This window comes from Tricharina praecox, assembly GCF_024521635.1.
Source record: "Tricharina praecox strain CBS 144465 chromosome Unknown BZA05scaffold_36, whole genome shotgun sequence".
Classification (NCBI taxonomy): domain Eukaryota; kingdom Fungi; phylum Ascomycota; class Pezizomycetes; order Pezizales; family Pyronemataceae; genus Tricharina; species Tricharina praecox.
This window is the reverse complement of record NW_026250438.1, coordinates 271591-285517: the sequence shown is the minus strand read 5'-3', so window position 1 is coordinate 285517 and position 13927 is coordinate 271591. Positions and strand designations below refer to the sequence as shown.

Below are 13927 nucleotides of genomic sequence, written 5' to 3'. Positions count from 1 at the left end.
GTGACCGAACCATGAGGGGTTGGCAGTGACCAGACTTCCAGCACGACTGCACACAAAACCTGCATGAAATTTGAATGCCAGCCCCACGAGTGCCGAAGGAGCTTCGCAAAATGGCCGTCACTCACAGGTGTAGGTGAGTGGGCACGCTATTATTTGCTTTCTACTCGCTGGCCTCTAACTGGTGGACGAGGCGTGTTGGTGCGTAGTGATTACGGATATCACTCGGGTTTGGTACAATGTATGATGTTTCATTAGGCGTATTCACCCTCAGAGCCTGGGCACATCCCATGCCATTTCAAGAGAATCAGCCGGTTTCTGCAGTGTTAGGACAAAGTGTTCGCCGTTATTTGGTTTACTCCAAAATACGAGTGAGAAATTATGGAGGGAGCGTTGGTCTCTATTGGAACTTGGAAGGTTGTAGGCCAATAGGGACTTGGGGACTTGGTTATCTCCATTCGTCGCCCAGGAAACGGCGCAACTTATCCAAGCCGTTACCGGCCGTACTGCCTATTCACGCTACTGCACCTCTAGAACAAGGAGGAAAAGCTGCTGGTGAATTTGCTTTGTTGATATCAACAGCATTCCAGCGAGGATTCAAGTTCGTCACTCGACGCTCATGGGCATACGACATAAGACCAAACCGTGGGGATACGCAGTATTACGGGTAATTTTGGGTGCTGGGCATAAAAATCGTCAACTCATGTGTGGTGTGGACAGTCTTCAGTTTTTGCGACGGCACATGTTTTGGTGTGGCTTTTGACCAGTGTGGCTGGTGATGATGGTGTGGCTGGTGCTTTTGACGTGTCCGGATGAACGAGTATCTGGAGGATACATAGAAGCTGGAGATGACGCCCATCTACCGTGTATCATGTGGAATTCCTACTGTACTCTACGATATTAGCTGCCGGTGATTTGTGCCGGCGAATGCTGGCTTGTGATGTGATGCCCCCGCTGCACGGTTCCCCCCACACGGCTAGCAATCATACAGCAGAGCATCCACAGTAGAGTGCTCTGTTGTCCATACAGAGTAGAACACGCAACATCCCCTCATTACCGTCCCCTCCTCTGCTCCAATTATATCTTGAGCAGCAGCTGTTCATCCTACTCTAAATCCTCGTGCTAAATTGAAGACGGAAACACTTCACCCCGCTTCAATTCCTTACATAACCCCGCCATATCCCAACCGATAGCTCGGGCTTGGCGAGAGACGTTCAGCAGCTGGAACAACTCACCAAAAACGCACCTCACTGAACGAACAAAACCCAGTCCTTGACTCCCACCACCAAAGCACTCATCACCGTTCGTGGATGTGCAAGTTCTCAACACCATAGCCATGAGTGCACGGCTTCTTTCGTCCCGCTCCGTTCTTGCGACCACTACACGACGGTCTCCCCCGATCTCTTCGCTCCGCCGCTTCTACACCTCTCCTTCGACCATTCCGCCGACTTCCGGCGGTCTCCTACGCTCCAGATCGGTCCTCCAGTCCAGAGGTCAAAGATGGCCGGGCCAGATCTACTACCATAATTCTGGCGCCCTAGCGGTCAGACAGATGAGCTTTGCCAGGTCTCTGCCGAAGCTGGTGCTCAAGTTCGCGCGGATTCCGGCGGCGTTCGGCGGTGCCGCGATCGCGGGTTTGGCATATGTGCAGTATAAAGCAGAGCGTCAGTTACCATCTCTCTGGGTTATCTTTCTACCGGCAGGGTTGTCTGATATTATGCTGTGCGGATAGAGGCTGGAAACTATGCGAAGGGCGTGCTGAATCAGGGCGTCGACATCGCCGCGACTACGTGGGATGGCGCGAAGAAGACGGTCGGCGGAGTCTACGATACCGTCGCTAGCGGGGTCGATGGCATCGGCGCGCCCGAGATGCCCGAGTGGATGCACAAGATCATGCAGTTCGGTGGCGACAAGGGCGGCGGCAATGGGGAGAACGACAACGGTGGAGCTGGGGCAGGCGGGAATGGCAAGAGACCCGATGGCGATAAGAAACCGTACATGGCCGCTACCGGCACAGCCACAGCTGCGGCCTTCGGTTACGGCGCAGACGATGATACGCGCAATCCGATGCAGGCGGCGAAGGACGACCAGATGATGGTGCTCACGAAGAAGATGATTGAGATTCGCAATATTCTCTCCCAGGTCGGCCAGACGCAGGCGCTGCAGCTCCCGTCGATCGTCGTGATTGGATCGCAGAGCTCCGGAAAGAGTTCGGTGTTGGAGGCGATTGTCGGCCACGAGTTCCTGCCGAAGGGATCGAACATGGTTACCCGCCGTCCGATCGAGTTGACGCTCGTGAACACCCCCAGTTCCACAACGGAATACGGCGAGTTTCCTGCTCTGGGCCTCGGAAAATTGACCGACTTCTCCAGTATCCAGAGGACACTCACGGACCTCAACCTGGCGGTGCCCGAAGCGGACTGCGTCTCGGATGATCCAATCCATCTCAACATCTACTCTCCGAACGTTCCAGATCTGTCGTTGATTGATCTGCCAGGCTACATCCAGGTAACCGGTGAAGGACAGCCCCCTGAGCTGAAGACCAAGATTGCCGAACTCTGTGAAAAATACATCAAAGCGCCCAACGTCATCCTGGCCATTTCCGCTGCCGATGTTGACTTGGCCAACTCCACCGCTCTGAAGGCTAGCCGGCGGGTCGATCCGCGCGGAGAGAGGACTATCGGTGTCATCACCAAGATGGACCTCGTCGAGCCGGAACGGGGACAGTTGATCCTCAAGGACAAGAACTACCCCCTGAGGCTCGGATATGTCGGTGTCGTTTGCCGGACTCCCAGCACTGGCTACTTCTTTGGCAAGAACGCAAACATCACCAGCGCCATTAGCAAGAACGAGCACGCGTACTTCAGCACGCACCCCGAGTTCGCGCCGGAAGCCGGAACCACCGTGGGCACTATCAACCTCCGCCAGAAGCTCATGACCGTGTTGGAGCAAACCATGGCTTCTAGCCTTCAGGGCACCAGCGATGCTATCCACCAGGAATTAGAAGAGGCTACCTATGAGTTTAAAGTGCAGTATAATGACCGGCCGTTGACGGCTGAAACGTATCTCGCCGAATCCCTCGATAGGTTCAAGCACTCCTTCAAGGGCTTCACCGAGTCGTTCGGACGGCCTCAAGTGCGTGAGCTACTGAAGGGCGAGCTCGACCAGAAAGTACTCGACTTCTTGGCCCAGCGATACTGGAACAAGCCTCTGCCTGAGGACCTCACCCGCGTAAGACTCGATGAGAAGTCGCTCGCCGAGCTTCCCAAAGCCGATGTCGACAGTCTCTACTGGCACCGCAAGCTTGATGCCTCCACATCGTCGCTGACGAAGATGGGATTCGGAAGACTCGCCACCAACGTTGTTGCGAATGCGCTGGCACAGCACATGGACCGGCTTGTGACCGAGTCCACGTTCCGTGAGCATCCGTTCGCAAAGAAGGCAATCCAGGACGCTACCAACACTATTCTCAACGAGCGGTTCTATTCAACCAGTGACCAGGTTGAAAATTGCATCAAGCCGTACAAATATGAGATCGAGATGGAAGACCGTGAATGGTTGCAGAGCCGCGACAACGCGCAGAAGCTTCTGAAGGACGAGCTCAAGGCTTGCGAGGAGGCTATGAAGTCGATGAATGTCACCATTGGAAAGAAGAAGTTGACCCAGGCTATGGCGTTCATCGATCGGGTCCGCGATGGCGGGAAAGTTGATATGAGGGAGGGGACTGAGGCTTTTGGCTTCAGCCAGGGCTTGTTGGAGAAGGGTATGTCTTCCGATTCTGCCATAAGTTGACTTGGCTGGTTGCTAACATCCAACGAAGGCAGAGAAGCACTGTTCCTCCGTGATCGCGCAGAGCTGTTGAAGATGCGGCTTTACGCTCTCAAGAGCAAGCAGTGCGCCAACAAGGCCAACAAATACTATTGCCCCGAGGTCTTCCTCGACGTCGTGGCCGAGAAATTGACGTCGACGGCGGTGCTGTTCCTCAACGTTGAGTTGCTGTCAGAGTTTTACTACCACGTATGTTCTCCCGTTGCCAACCGTCTCCTAGGTATCCAAACTAACCCTCCATAGTTTCCCCGAGAGTTGGACAACAGACTCGGCCGCCATCTCTCACCTGAGCAGGTTGAGGCGTTTGCCAAAGAAGACCCCAAGATCAGAAAGCATATTGACCTGCAGCAGCGAAAGCAACTGCTAGAACTCGCGCTCGAGAAGATGGAGAGTCTGATGGCTCTCGAGAAGAGCAAAAAACATCCCGCTGGCGAAGACCCTGTCGGTCCCAGTCCTGCGGGCCGCTGGGGAAGGTTCTTCTAGACGGGGTAGATGATCGGTAACGACTTTTTGTGGGATTTTCTTCGGCGTTGGACATGAATGCGTTTTCTCTTCGTTCTTTGGCATGGTCTGGGAATTATATATGGCCGCACAGCGTCGTATTCTGTCTGTCTAGGGTGGTTTTTTTGGTTTCTTCCTCCTTCAGTCGCTTTCTTGTTTATGGGTTGGTTGGCGATGTATATTCATTCAGATTCCACTTCTTCTGTTGTTTGGTACCTGGTAGGGTGAATGTGAGCATAGAGGAGGGATGGGCTTTAGATGATCCCAAGCTTTATGATGATGTTTTTGTACAAGCATGCGTCTTCTCATTCCGTGCTCTTCTGACTACCGCGTAAACAAGGACATCTTCGGGTGCAAACCGAAGACCATCCAAAACTCCCTCGAATCGAGGTTCTTGCCCCTCCTACCCACATCCCTCGGCAGCACACGTTGATCCTCCTCCCGCATGAGTTCCATCGCCCACCCTTTACACTCTTCGCTCCCCCAGGCCAACGCCAGGTTCCACCAATCATAGCTCCGCATATCAGTCAACAGCCACCTCTCGCCGACCGCCAAATCCCACTTCATCACGACCTCCAGCACAGCCCTAGCCACATCCTCCCCATGAATCAAATGCAAACTCCCCTTCTCCCTTAACTTCTCCTTCGTCCCCGCCACCCTCGCAATCCAATTCCGCGGATCCCTCGCCCCGCCCCACAGCCCCGCCAGATTGATAACCGCGCCACACCCAGTCTCGAGGAGCATCTGCTCCTCCCTCGCCCTCTCATTCGCCCCGTTCCAGGGTGCATGTCTATCCATCCTCCCCTCGCCCTCCCACACCCCAGTGGACCCGAACTGCACCCAGTGCGCCGCAGTCCCCTCATGCGTGGCGGCATACAACTCCAGCAGCCGCTGCGTCGCCCCCGGCACGGTGATCGGAAACGTGATCAGCACTGCGTCCGCGGGCGGCAGCACGGTGTACGGGGTCTTGTCGGTGCTAGACGGGTCGAAGACGAAGCTGATCGTGCCGTCGCGGCCGTTACGTGTTGTGCGTGCGTGGGTGATCCCGCGAGAGTCCAGGAGCGGGACGAGGAAGGTGCTGGTCCAGCCCGCGCCGAGGATTAGGAGCGGGACGCGCGTGGGCGCGGCGGAGGGAGGGGCGGTGGAAGTAGGGCGTTCCATGTGTGCTGATGGGGGGGTGCTGGTGCTGGTGTGCGTGCGCCGCGTGGATGGGAGTTGCATCGTGGAGGTATGGGTGCGGGGAAGGGACGGGCCGCGGGGGTGGGTGGGCTAACTAATTAATGCGAGTGCACGACGTCACCTCTCTATATAGAGAACCTTTGTGGATAAGGCCGTGCGAGTCATGGTGCAGCACTCGGTGAACGTCCACATTCGACCGACATGATGGGCGGTATTGATGCTGGGGGCGTCGCCACTCCTGCATGTGGTGTTTGTCACCCAGTGCGAGAATAGGGCCCAGCGCAAAGGTGGTGGATTTGGAGCCTGGATACTCGCTACATTTCAGCTGCCTCGGACTTCTGGTGCCGAGCAGTGATGCGGGTATTGGCGATCCCCGCGAGGATCCCCCACCGCTGGCTACATATGTACAATCTCAACCTCGCTTCCTTCCTTTACGTCTATAGAATCGAAACGTTCCAGACATTCCAGCTGTAGGGAACCGATGGTTTCCCCGCCCATCGACGAGGTGGTAGTTACGGGGTGTCTGAGGTCTCGTATCCATGCTGCACCTCGATTTGGCGATGCCAACGTTCACTGTTAGCCAATATGTATAATGTACCTAGAGCCGCTTCGTGAACTGCAACTGGAATATAAACTCACGATTGACGTTTGGCGTCCGCCTCGGTGATGGTTCTGGTGAACGTTTCGGCCGAGGACCTGAGGTTTGGATGGCGCTGATAAAGGGAACGATTTGTTCCCCAGATATCAGCACCTTCGGCATCTCCAGCACCTTTTACATTCCCCTTCGCTTCCTTCACGGAGTTTAATCCATTGCCTGGCGCAATCCATTCAAATTTATAATCTCCATTCTTCCGAGAATGTACTTCCGCATCGTCATCCTCCCGCATCTCCTCCTCCTGCCCTCCATCCTCCCCCTCCCCGCAATTCGGCTTCGGCCGTGGCGGCGACGGCGGCGACGGCGGTAATGGCGGCAACACACGCAACGACGTCGAAGCCGGCGTGTGCGCACCGTATCCATAACCGTAATCTACGCCCGCGGCACGCGGTACCAGCGAGGCCGGGAACGTTGGCGCGATCGCCGGCCGGCCCACCGTTCTTCTCTGCGCTGGCCGAGGAAATGGGCGGGGCTGCGCAGGTCGCCGTACAAGGCGTCAACGACTACGCTGCCGATGTGAGTCCGCTGCCGCCATACACACACATCCATACGAGGACTGACGTGGAGGTAGGTATCCTGCAGGGATTTCCCCGGCGTGCTGGGGCAGAGGCAGCTGGTTGTGTGTAGACAGGAGGATCTGGTTTGTGAGGGCCAGAGCGTGGTGAGGAGGGAGCATCTGCAGTATAAGAGGGATGCGGGGGATGCGGCAAGGTTTGTTGTGGGGGTGGTGTAGGTGGGATGCGAGGGCGGGGGAGGGGGGGAGGGGGAAGTGTGTATGATATGGTTGATAACGGAGATCATATCGGATGGACTGCGTGCACTTTCGGGCCCACTGATTTCTACCTACCTACATCAGTACCTACTCGAGTGTCCGCAGCCGAGTTCATCCGAGTTCATCCGGCCCGATCCAACCCCTTGATAATCCGTGCCTGGTGTCGGACTTTTACCGCAGGTTGAAGTTGTAATTGCTGTTCCGAGAATACAGGTACATATTCGGGAGTTGGGGCCGTGGGATTGGGCCACTCATCACGCGTCACCCGGCTGGCTTCATTTCTCGCGGGTTGCAAATCTCCCACCAGCTTCGGAGACTCGGCGCAGAGTAGTTATTTTCGGGGATGGGTTTTTTTTCTCAAATCTTGTGAATCTGGCAGTCCGAGTGATAGGTATCGATAACTCACACACAGTCCGTCACAGTCCATCACGGCGACGACGATGCCCCGCGGCCTAAACTTCCAAGCTCGCGTTTGTTGATACCACAGTACCACCCTTGTACCCCAATAATATGGCGGTTGGTCTTACTCATACGCTTCGCTTCGCCCTGCGTCCACTGGCGAATCACTCGCGGTGTGCACTCGACCTGCGCGAGCGCTGTACCCGACTGTCCCCCGTCGAACGATATCTCTGCAGTCAGAAGTGTCGACGGCCCCTTCGAGCTCAAGGCAGCAGCAGCAGGATAAGAGAACAAGCACGAGCATGAGCATGAGCATGAGCACGGCGCCTCAAGATTTCAGCTGGCACCTGCTCACTACCTACCCAATGTATTCATGGTCCGGTGAGTGGCTGATGTACTGTATACCTAGTAGGTAGTACAATACATTTATCACCCACCGATCACTCGGCGCAAGAACCCCGCAGTCCATCATTATCCATCATTGATGGCGCGGTCCTACTATGTAGGACCTATGTTGATCCTCCACGCAGGCCGGCGGCGAAGCCGCTCCGCCCGCCGTACCGTACACAGGTAGGTTTCATTCTGGCCGCGCACGCAGCGCAGAAGTGCGGCGGCGACGCCTACATACTGAAGATCACAGGGATTCCGCAACATGCGCCGCACAGTCGCGACTCGGGACGCGGGAGTCGGGGGCAGTAGCGCTACAGCTACCTAGTATGCCTCACTCATAAAGGCAATGCATATTGCAAAAGCGGCCGTCCCCTCTTTACGGAAGCTCTGGAATAGTGAACAGTGGAACAAGGTGCTGACTGCCACGAATCGCTGTTACTAGGACACGGAGTAGAGTATGATCTTCCCCTTCCGAGCGTGAGGAGTGGGGTCCGCCCGCACTCTGAAACCCAGGGGCGGCGGTTACACATGCAGGCACACGCTCTACCAGTCACCGTTAGCGTCATGGGAAAGAACGAGTCACGACTTCATTGTTGATTATTCGCGGATTCTTCAGGCCGCAAGACTGTTGCAGCTCGTTACTCAACGCTTTCCTGCACCACTAGCGATTTTTGAATCTCAGCCACCATACCGGTATGTATTGGTACATGCCGGTATTTGTCCCTAAGAGAGAGAAAATCATGCTTGAATGTCGGTTCTTCGGTATGCACATACTCTACATCCTGCTCTACTTACTCCTCATATTCGCATGACCCGACCGCCGAAATGCCTTAAGAGCAGGTGTCTGATATTCAGGATGAATTCCAAAGCTGAGGAAAAAAACCCGCGATCTACACTGTGATTTTGAGGAGTTTGCCCCTCCGACAAGTCTCATCACGATTCACACTGCGCACTTGTAGGTATGTAGATATCCAATCGGAGAGTGCGCCCACATCCGGGTCTATACATCACCGAAAGTATGTATGAAGTATGTGCCTGTTGATCAGAATAACTACACGCCAAAGCGACCTGCGACCATGCCGCCGAGGGCCGAGATGGTGAAGTTTTTTTATGCGGGGTGAGTGGTTGCCAAAGTCGTAGCTAGGATGGAGGAGCCAGCAAACCGTCGTGAAAACGGATGATGGGCTCCTGAATCCTGAATGATTGGCTCTCGCGGGGAGGCTGGTTGGAGGTCCGTCCTAAGATATCGAAGGATTGGCTCCCGGTTCCGGGCGGAAGGGGCGATGCTATGATGCTAGTGGAAATTCCCGACCCCACGTTTCAGACCAGACCAGCTGCGGAGTCCAAACAACATGAAGAAAAGCGAGAAGCCACCGGTCCTGTCGAGACTCGCATGCGGCTGCTGAGCTGCTGCGCTGTCCATCTGTATCTAGAGATATATGTAGAATATGTACGTGCTCGTTGGCTAGAGCCCGAAGCCCGGAGAAACCGAGGACGCCTGAGCAGTGAGGACGAGATCATACCGTACCTGCCGTAGGTATTGGCCACATGCAAGAATCTGCCCTGCGCTGCCATGCCGTCTCCTGCCTTCTCCTGCCGTCCGTGGCGCCGATAGTCAACTACATGTTACAGCTCGCCGTGAGCTACCCAGAGTGGCTGGCTACCTTGAGTAGGTAGCAGAAAGGAGTCGCCACGCGACACTCTGCCCGATTCTTCAAGATGTTTCTGTTTCTGTTTTGGCGTGATGTGATGCGATGTGATGCGTGATGCGTGATGCGTGGTGCGTGATGCGTACTGCGTGTTCCTGAAGAACTCTGTCCTCTCTACATATCTACTCTAAGCGCTGGGGCTAGGGTAGTACTCCGGTGGTTCGTTTTACATACGGTAGTAACGGGACTCCTACATACGTGGAACCACGGAGAGCTGCAATGCTGCAACGCGGGATCCTCGGAGCGCCTACACGCCCCGCCGGGCGCCCCACCTGTGCGGCATGCACGACATGCACTCTGCAGTCGTCTGAGACTCTGGGTTACCCATATCCAAGCACTTATGTATGTGCGTTCTCTGAAGGAAGACGTATGTAGGTATTTTCGTGACATTTCGGCTGAAGAAGAATTCCACATTTGTCAAGCAGCGAATCCAGTCGAGATATTTCGTGGCTGGGGAATCATGTGGGATTCGTCCAATGGCGAATTTAGTCAAGAGATTTCGTGAGGCTTCGGCTGAGGAATAATGCCGGATTCGTTCAACTGCGGATCCAGACGGAAGAGATGATGGGTACAACTGAGATGATTCGGTGAAGGTAGATGGTGTGCGAGTAGTAGTTAGAGCAGGAGAGTGGACTGTGGAAATGGTTGCCATGATAGGTAGGAATGTGGAGTACATATCGTACAAACTTGGGGCATAGGGTAGAGTAACAGCCACAGCCACAGCCACTGCCCCACAACCAACCTCTGTCCCTCCCCATAGTTCCTACACGACTCGATCCGCAAAGTATCCTGCTTCATTTTCCTCTTCAAAGGCGGGAGATACAATAGCCGCAGACCACAACGGCGCCGGCATTGACTTTGATGACTGCAATACCCAGACGCAGGAACCCGGGCCCCTGTGGGCGGTTCGGTAGGTAGGCAGGTATGTACGCGAAATCTCGACGCTGGGCTGGCGGCAAGAGGCACATGCTTGGGGAAAACAACACGCGTCACTCAACGAAATCATGCCTCTTTCCGCTTCTCGGTGTTCTCGGTGGGAAGGGCATTCAATTTCCGCAGAGACGACGGACATCACGAGATCGCACCACAGACACAGCCACAGCCAGATCCAGATCCACATTCAGCTGCTTGAAGACCAAATCACACGAATAATTGCTCATCATTCACAAATGTCCATCGTATGGCTACCGGGAAGCCCGGGAAATAGAGCCCTTGTCGTGTGATGTAGGTACGGAGGCGTTCCTCGCCTGCGAAAATCAAAATCGCATGCCTTATGGCTAGCTGAGCAGCCGGCTAACAACTTCGCTATGTGGAGTAGATATTGACCTACCAGCCCTGGCTTCGCCACGTGCGCTAATCTGCCTACTGCTCCTAGTGAGGTCCCTTCCTCCTGGGTCCATTGGTCCTGCGCGCTTACCAGGGATTGTTCTCTAACAATCTTCGTTGCAGCCAATGGGCCTGCTTGGTCTCCCCCCCGGCTACATGCTTTGTTTTTCGGGATCGTGAGCAATTCACCGTGGCGCTCGGGATTCAGCAGGTGATGCGGGAATCCCTGGTTGTTTTGCCTCTGCCAGAGATCGAGGCGGCAGGAATGTGGCCTGCCCATGGTAAAACGGCCTGAAGGCGGTACGTACATAAACCGTCGGATCCCGTTTTCTCCTGTGTTTTGGAATATCGATATCTACTTGCTCGTCCGTCTGTCCATTTGCCTACCTGCTCGTCCGCAGCTGCTGCATTACTGTCGCTTCTATTCGGTCTGGACTGAAGATTCTACATTTTCATTCATTCATTCGTTCATCCGTTCGTTCATTTATACATTCATCATCATGGCCACAGGTTTGTTCTCCATTCTACAGGATATCTCGCCGAGGTCGGAATTCATGTTCATGACTGACCCTCCTGGCTCCACAGAAACACAGATCCTCTACAGTCCCGTCAGCAGCATGAGCTCTCATTCATCATCCTCGGGGAGACTGAGCCTTCCGCGCCTAAAAACCCCAGGAAACTCGACTCTCCAGCCCTACCATAACAACAACGAGCTCTCGGCATTATCGTGCTCCTCGATAGTGTCACAGATCATCGGACAGTACATCTACACGCCGCTTACAGCTGCGCCCGAGAGCTACGAGGCGGCGACAGTGGAAGAGAACCAGCTATACTGGGATGAGAAGCAGCTGTACTGGGAGGAGACGAAGGAGACCGTCGAGGACATGATCTATGCCCTCGATAGAGTGCTAGGGATGGCGCCGGGAAGCAATGTTGGGAAGGAAGAGGCAAAGGAGGAGAAGAAGATGGAGGTGCCGGTGGTGTGGCCCGAGGTCAGGGTGGAAAAGCAAGAGTGGCCCGAGGTGAAGGTGGAAAATCAAGAGCTGTACTGGGGCGAACAGAAGGAGTCCGTCGAGGACATGATCAACGCCCTCAACAGGGTCATCGAGCGCGGCAGTTCGGGGACACCGACTTCGGACGGTTATACGCCGCTCACGGCTACGGCGGAGAATTTTCGGTTGGATATTATGGCGGAGCCGGAGGTGGTGAGGATGCGGTTTTGCGCGAAGGAGGAGGTGGTGGTGGAGGTGGAGGAGGAGGAGAGGGAGGAGGAGGGTACCAGTGCTCCAGGAGGAAAAGAATGAGTCGCCGGAGGAAATATCCCACGGCCTCGACCGGTCGCTTTCAACGGCTAGCAGGGAAATACCGTTTGCGCTGGACGACGTGCTATACAATCACATCCAAGGGCAAGGAGTGCTGCCGAGACGCCAGCGTGGCGTGAGACGGGGCAGTAAGGTGCCGGTATCATCAAGATTGAGCCAGTTGCGAGGGCTCCAGACTGGTAAGTTATTTTCTCGTTCCTTGCTGAACCACAAAACAAAAGCTGACATGATATCTTCAGGTCCGAGGAAAGCTGGAACTTCGGCATTATACGATAGCCCGATCGACTGGGCACCGATCCAGCGATTGGCAGTCCGCGACGCTTCCGAGCCGCTGTCCGCGGTATCCCCACAGTCCTGCATCACCGATGCGTTCACGGAGGAAACCCGGTGGTCCTCCATCCGCAACGGCCAGCGTCAGGACGGCCGTTCAGGCTACGAAAGCTACGCCGCAGACAATGAAGAGGACGACTGGGAGACCACACGGTCTTGCACGGAAACCAGCATCGACGACGACGAAGACACCACATCTCCCTGCGAGACGGCGACCAACTGGGACGGCGTAACAGTCATTGATGACGACGAGAGTGTCATTAGCATCAGCATCGTCGATGGGACGGAGGACTACAACGACGACGAATACTTCTGCGACACGCCCACAACGATAATCATCGCCCCACCACCGCCGACAACGGCCCCTCCCCCTCCACCCACCGCCACAATCCCCAAAGACACCAGCAACGAAATCATGTCCCCCGTAATCTCCTGCCGCATCAACACCATCGCCAACCTCGACTTTCCCGCGTACATTCCCAGCGACGACCGACGGCCCTCGCGCTCCACCGACCGCTCCGCGACTGAAATCCGGGCCACCCCCTCGCGCTCGCCGCACCAACCCGTGGCGCGCCGTACACCCGCACACCCCAACCGCGCCGCCACCGACCCACTCACGATCTCCCGCCAGGCGATGCGTCAAGAGTGGACGGAAACACCGCCCATGAAGCTGGACCTCGCAAAGCTCGAGGGTATACCTCCGCAGCTGCCGCCGAGGTCTACCACCCCCAATAGTAGACCGGGTACCGGCACTAGCACGGGGAGGAGGGAGAGTCCCCTCCCGTGGCTCGCCTCGCGCTCGGCGAGCCCTGCTAGGAGTATCGAGGAGATTAGGAAGTCTTCTGTGGTCGCCGGATTGGGTGGACTGGAGGCGAAGAGGACGAAGAGTCCGAGGGGGTGGAGGTTGTGGTAGTGGTACCTACTTAGTATATAGTTAATCTCGGCCGCTCTTAGATGGCTTTCTGCCTTTCTGCCTTTCTTTCTTTTGTTTTGTGGTCTTTTTCTTTTGTTTTCTTTTCTTGTCTTCGGAGTTGGGGGCGTTTTGTTTGGCTTTGGCTTTGGCTTCGGCCGTGTATCATAATACTCTATTTTGTACCTACTGGACCGGATCGTTCAAATTTCAATAATACGGTGCAAGCTTTTGATTCCCAATAACCGTACACACACACGTGCACTTGAAACCTGGCAAGAGCTCGTTCGTTCGTATGTAGCAGATATCACCATCGACTACACGCAAAATATGACAAAACGAGTGATATGCTGCGTTATGGCATACTGAGCAGCAGAGTAGATTGGCTGGCTAGCTAGCTGGCAGAATCAGTTGTGGATCGGGACGGGGTTTCCTATGCAGGTATCAGGAAATACTCTACCCCAACTTCCAAGGGGGTCGGATCCGAGTGCTATACCATGATGCACCTGGACTTCACCGATTACCTATCGCATAACTATCCCTTTGGGTGCTACGCCTGGATGAGGTTTGCAGGCTATGAATTATAGTAGCATTGAGCGCCAGGCCAGT

At 55.2% G+C, this 13927-nt stretch overlaps 3 protein-coding genes across 3 annotated transcripts; 2 read left to right on the top strand and 1 right to left on the bottom strand.

Annotated features, from left to right (window-relative positions):
- The first annotated feature begins 963 nt into the window (after window positions 1–963).
- On the top strand, window positions 964–4618 carry BZA05DRAFT_379720 (P-loop containing nucleoside triphosphate hydrolase protein). The gene is made up of 4 exons (XM_051481891.1): window positions 964–1661; window positions 1730–3760; window positions 3818–4014; window positions 4069–4618. Exons 1-4 carry the CDS (start codon window positions 1334–1336, stop codon window positions 4306–4308), a joined length of 2796 nt encoding a protein of 931 aa, XP_051335354.1. The 5' UTR covers window positions 964–1333; the 3' UTR covers window positions 4309–4618.
- On the bottom strand, window positions 4619–5297 carry BZA05DRAFT_411715 (uncharacterized protein). The gene has a single exon (XM_051485029.1). The coding sequence runs from the start codon at window positions 5122–5124 to the stop codon at window positions 4651–4653; it is 474 nt and encodes a 157-aa protein (XP_051335353.1). The 5' UTR covers window positions 5125–5297; the 3' UTR covers window positions 4619–4650.
- Window positions 5298–11098: 5801 nt separating this feature from the next.
- BZA05DRAFT_190072 (uncharacterized protein) lies at window positions 11099–12105 on the top strand. Its single transcript, XM_051479401.1, has 2 exons — window positions 11099–11266; window positions 11350–12105. The coding sequence occupies exon 2, from the start codon at window positions 11374–11376 to the stop codon at window positions 12058–12060; it is 687 nt and encodes a 228-aa protein (XP_051335352.1). The 5' UTR covers window positions 11099–11266; window positions 11350–11373; the 3' UTR covers window positions 12061–12105.
- Window positions 12106–13927: the final 1822 nt, after the last annotated feature.

Bases quoted from the DNA above. Each gene is read 5' to 3' on its own strand.
- BZA05DRAFT_379720 (XM_051481891.1), top strand. From the start codon at position 1,334: ATGAGTGCACGGCTTCTTTCGTCCCGCTCCGTTCTTGCGACCACTACA. The intron at 1,662-1,729 runs GTCAGTTACCAT...CTGTGCGGATAG, and splicing joins TGTGCAGTATAAAGCAGAGC to AGGCTGGAAACTATGCGAAG. The intron at 4,015-4,068 runs GTATGTTCTCCC...AACCCTCCATAG, and splicing joins TGTCAGAGTTTTACTACCAC to TTTCCCCGAGAGTTGGACAA.
- BZA05DRAFT_411715 (XM_051485029.1), bottom strand. From the start codon at position 5,124: ATGGATAGACATGCACCCTGGAACGGGGCGAATGAGAGGGCGAGGGAG.
- BZA05DRAFT_190072 (XM_051479401.1), top strand. From the start codon at position 11,374: ATGAGCTCTCATTCATCATCCTCGGGGAGACTGAGCCTTCCGCGCCTA.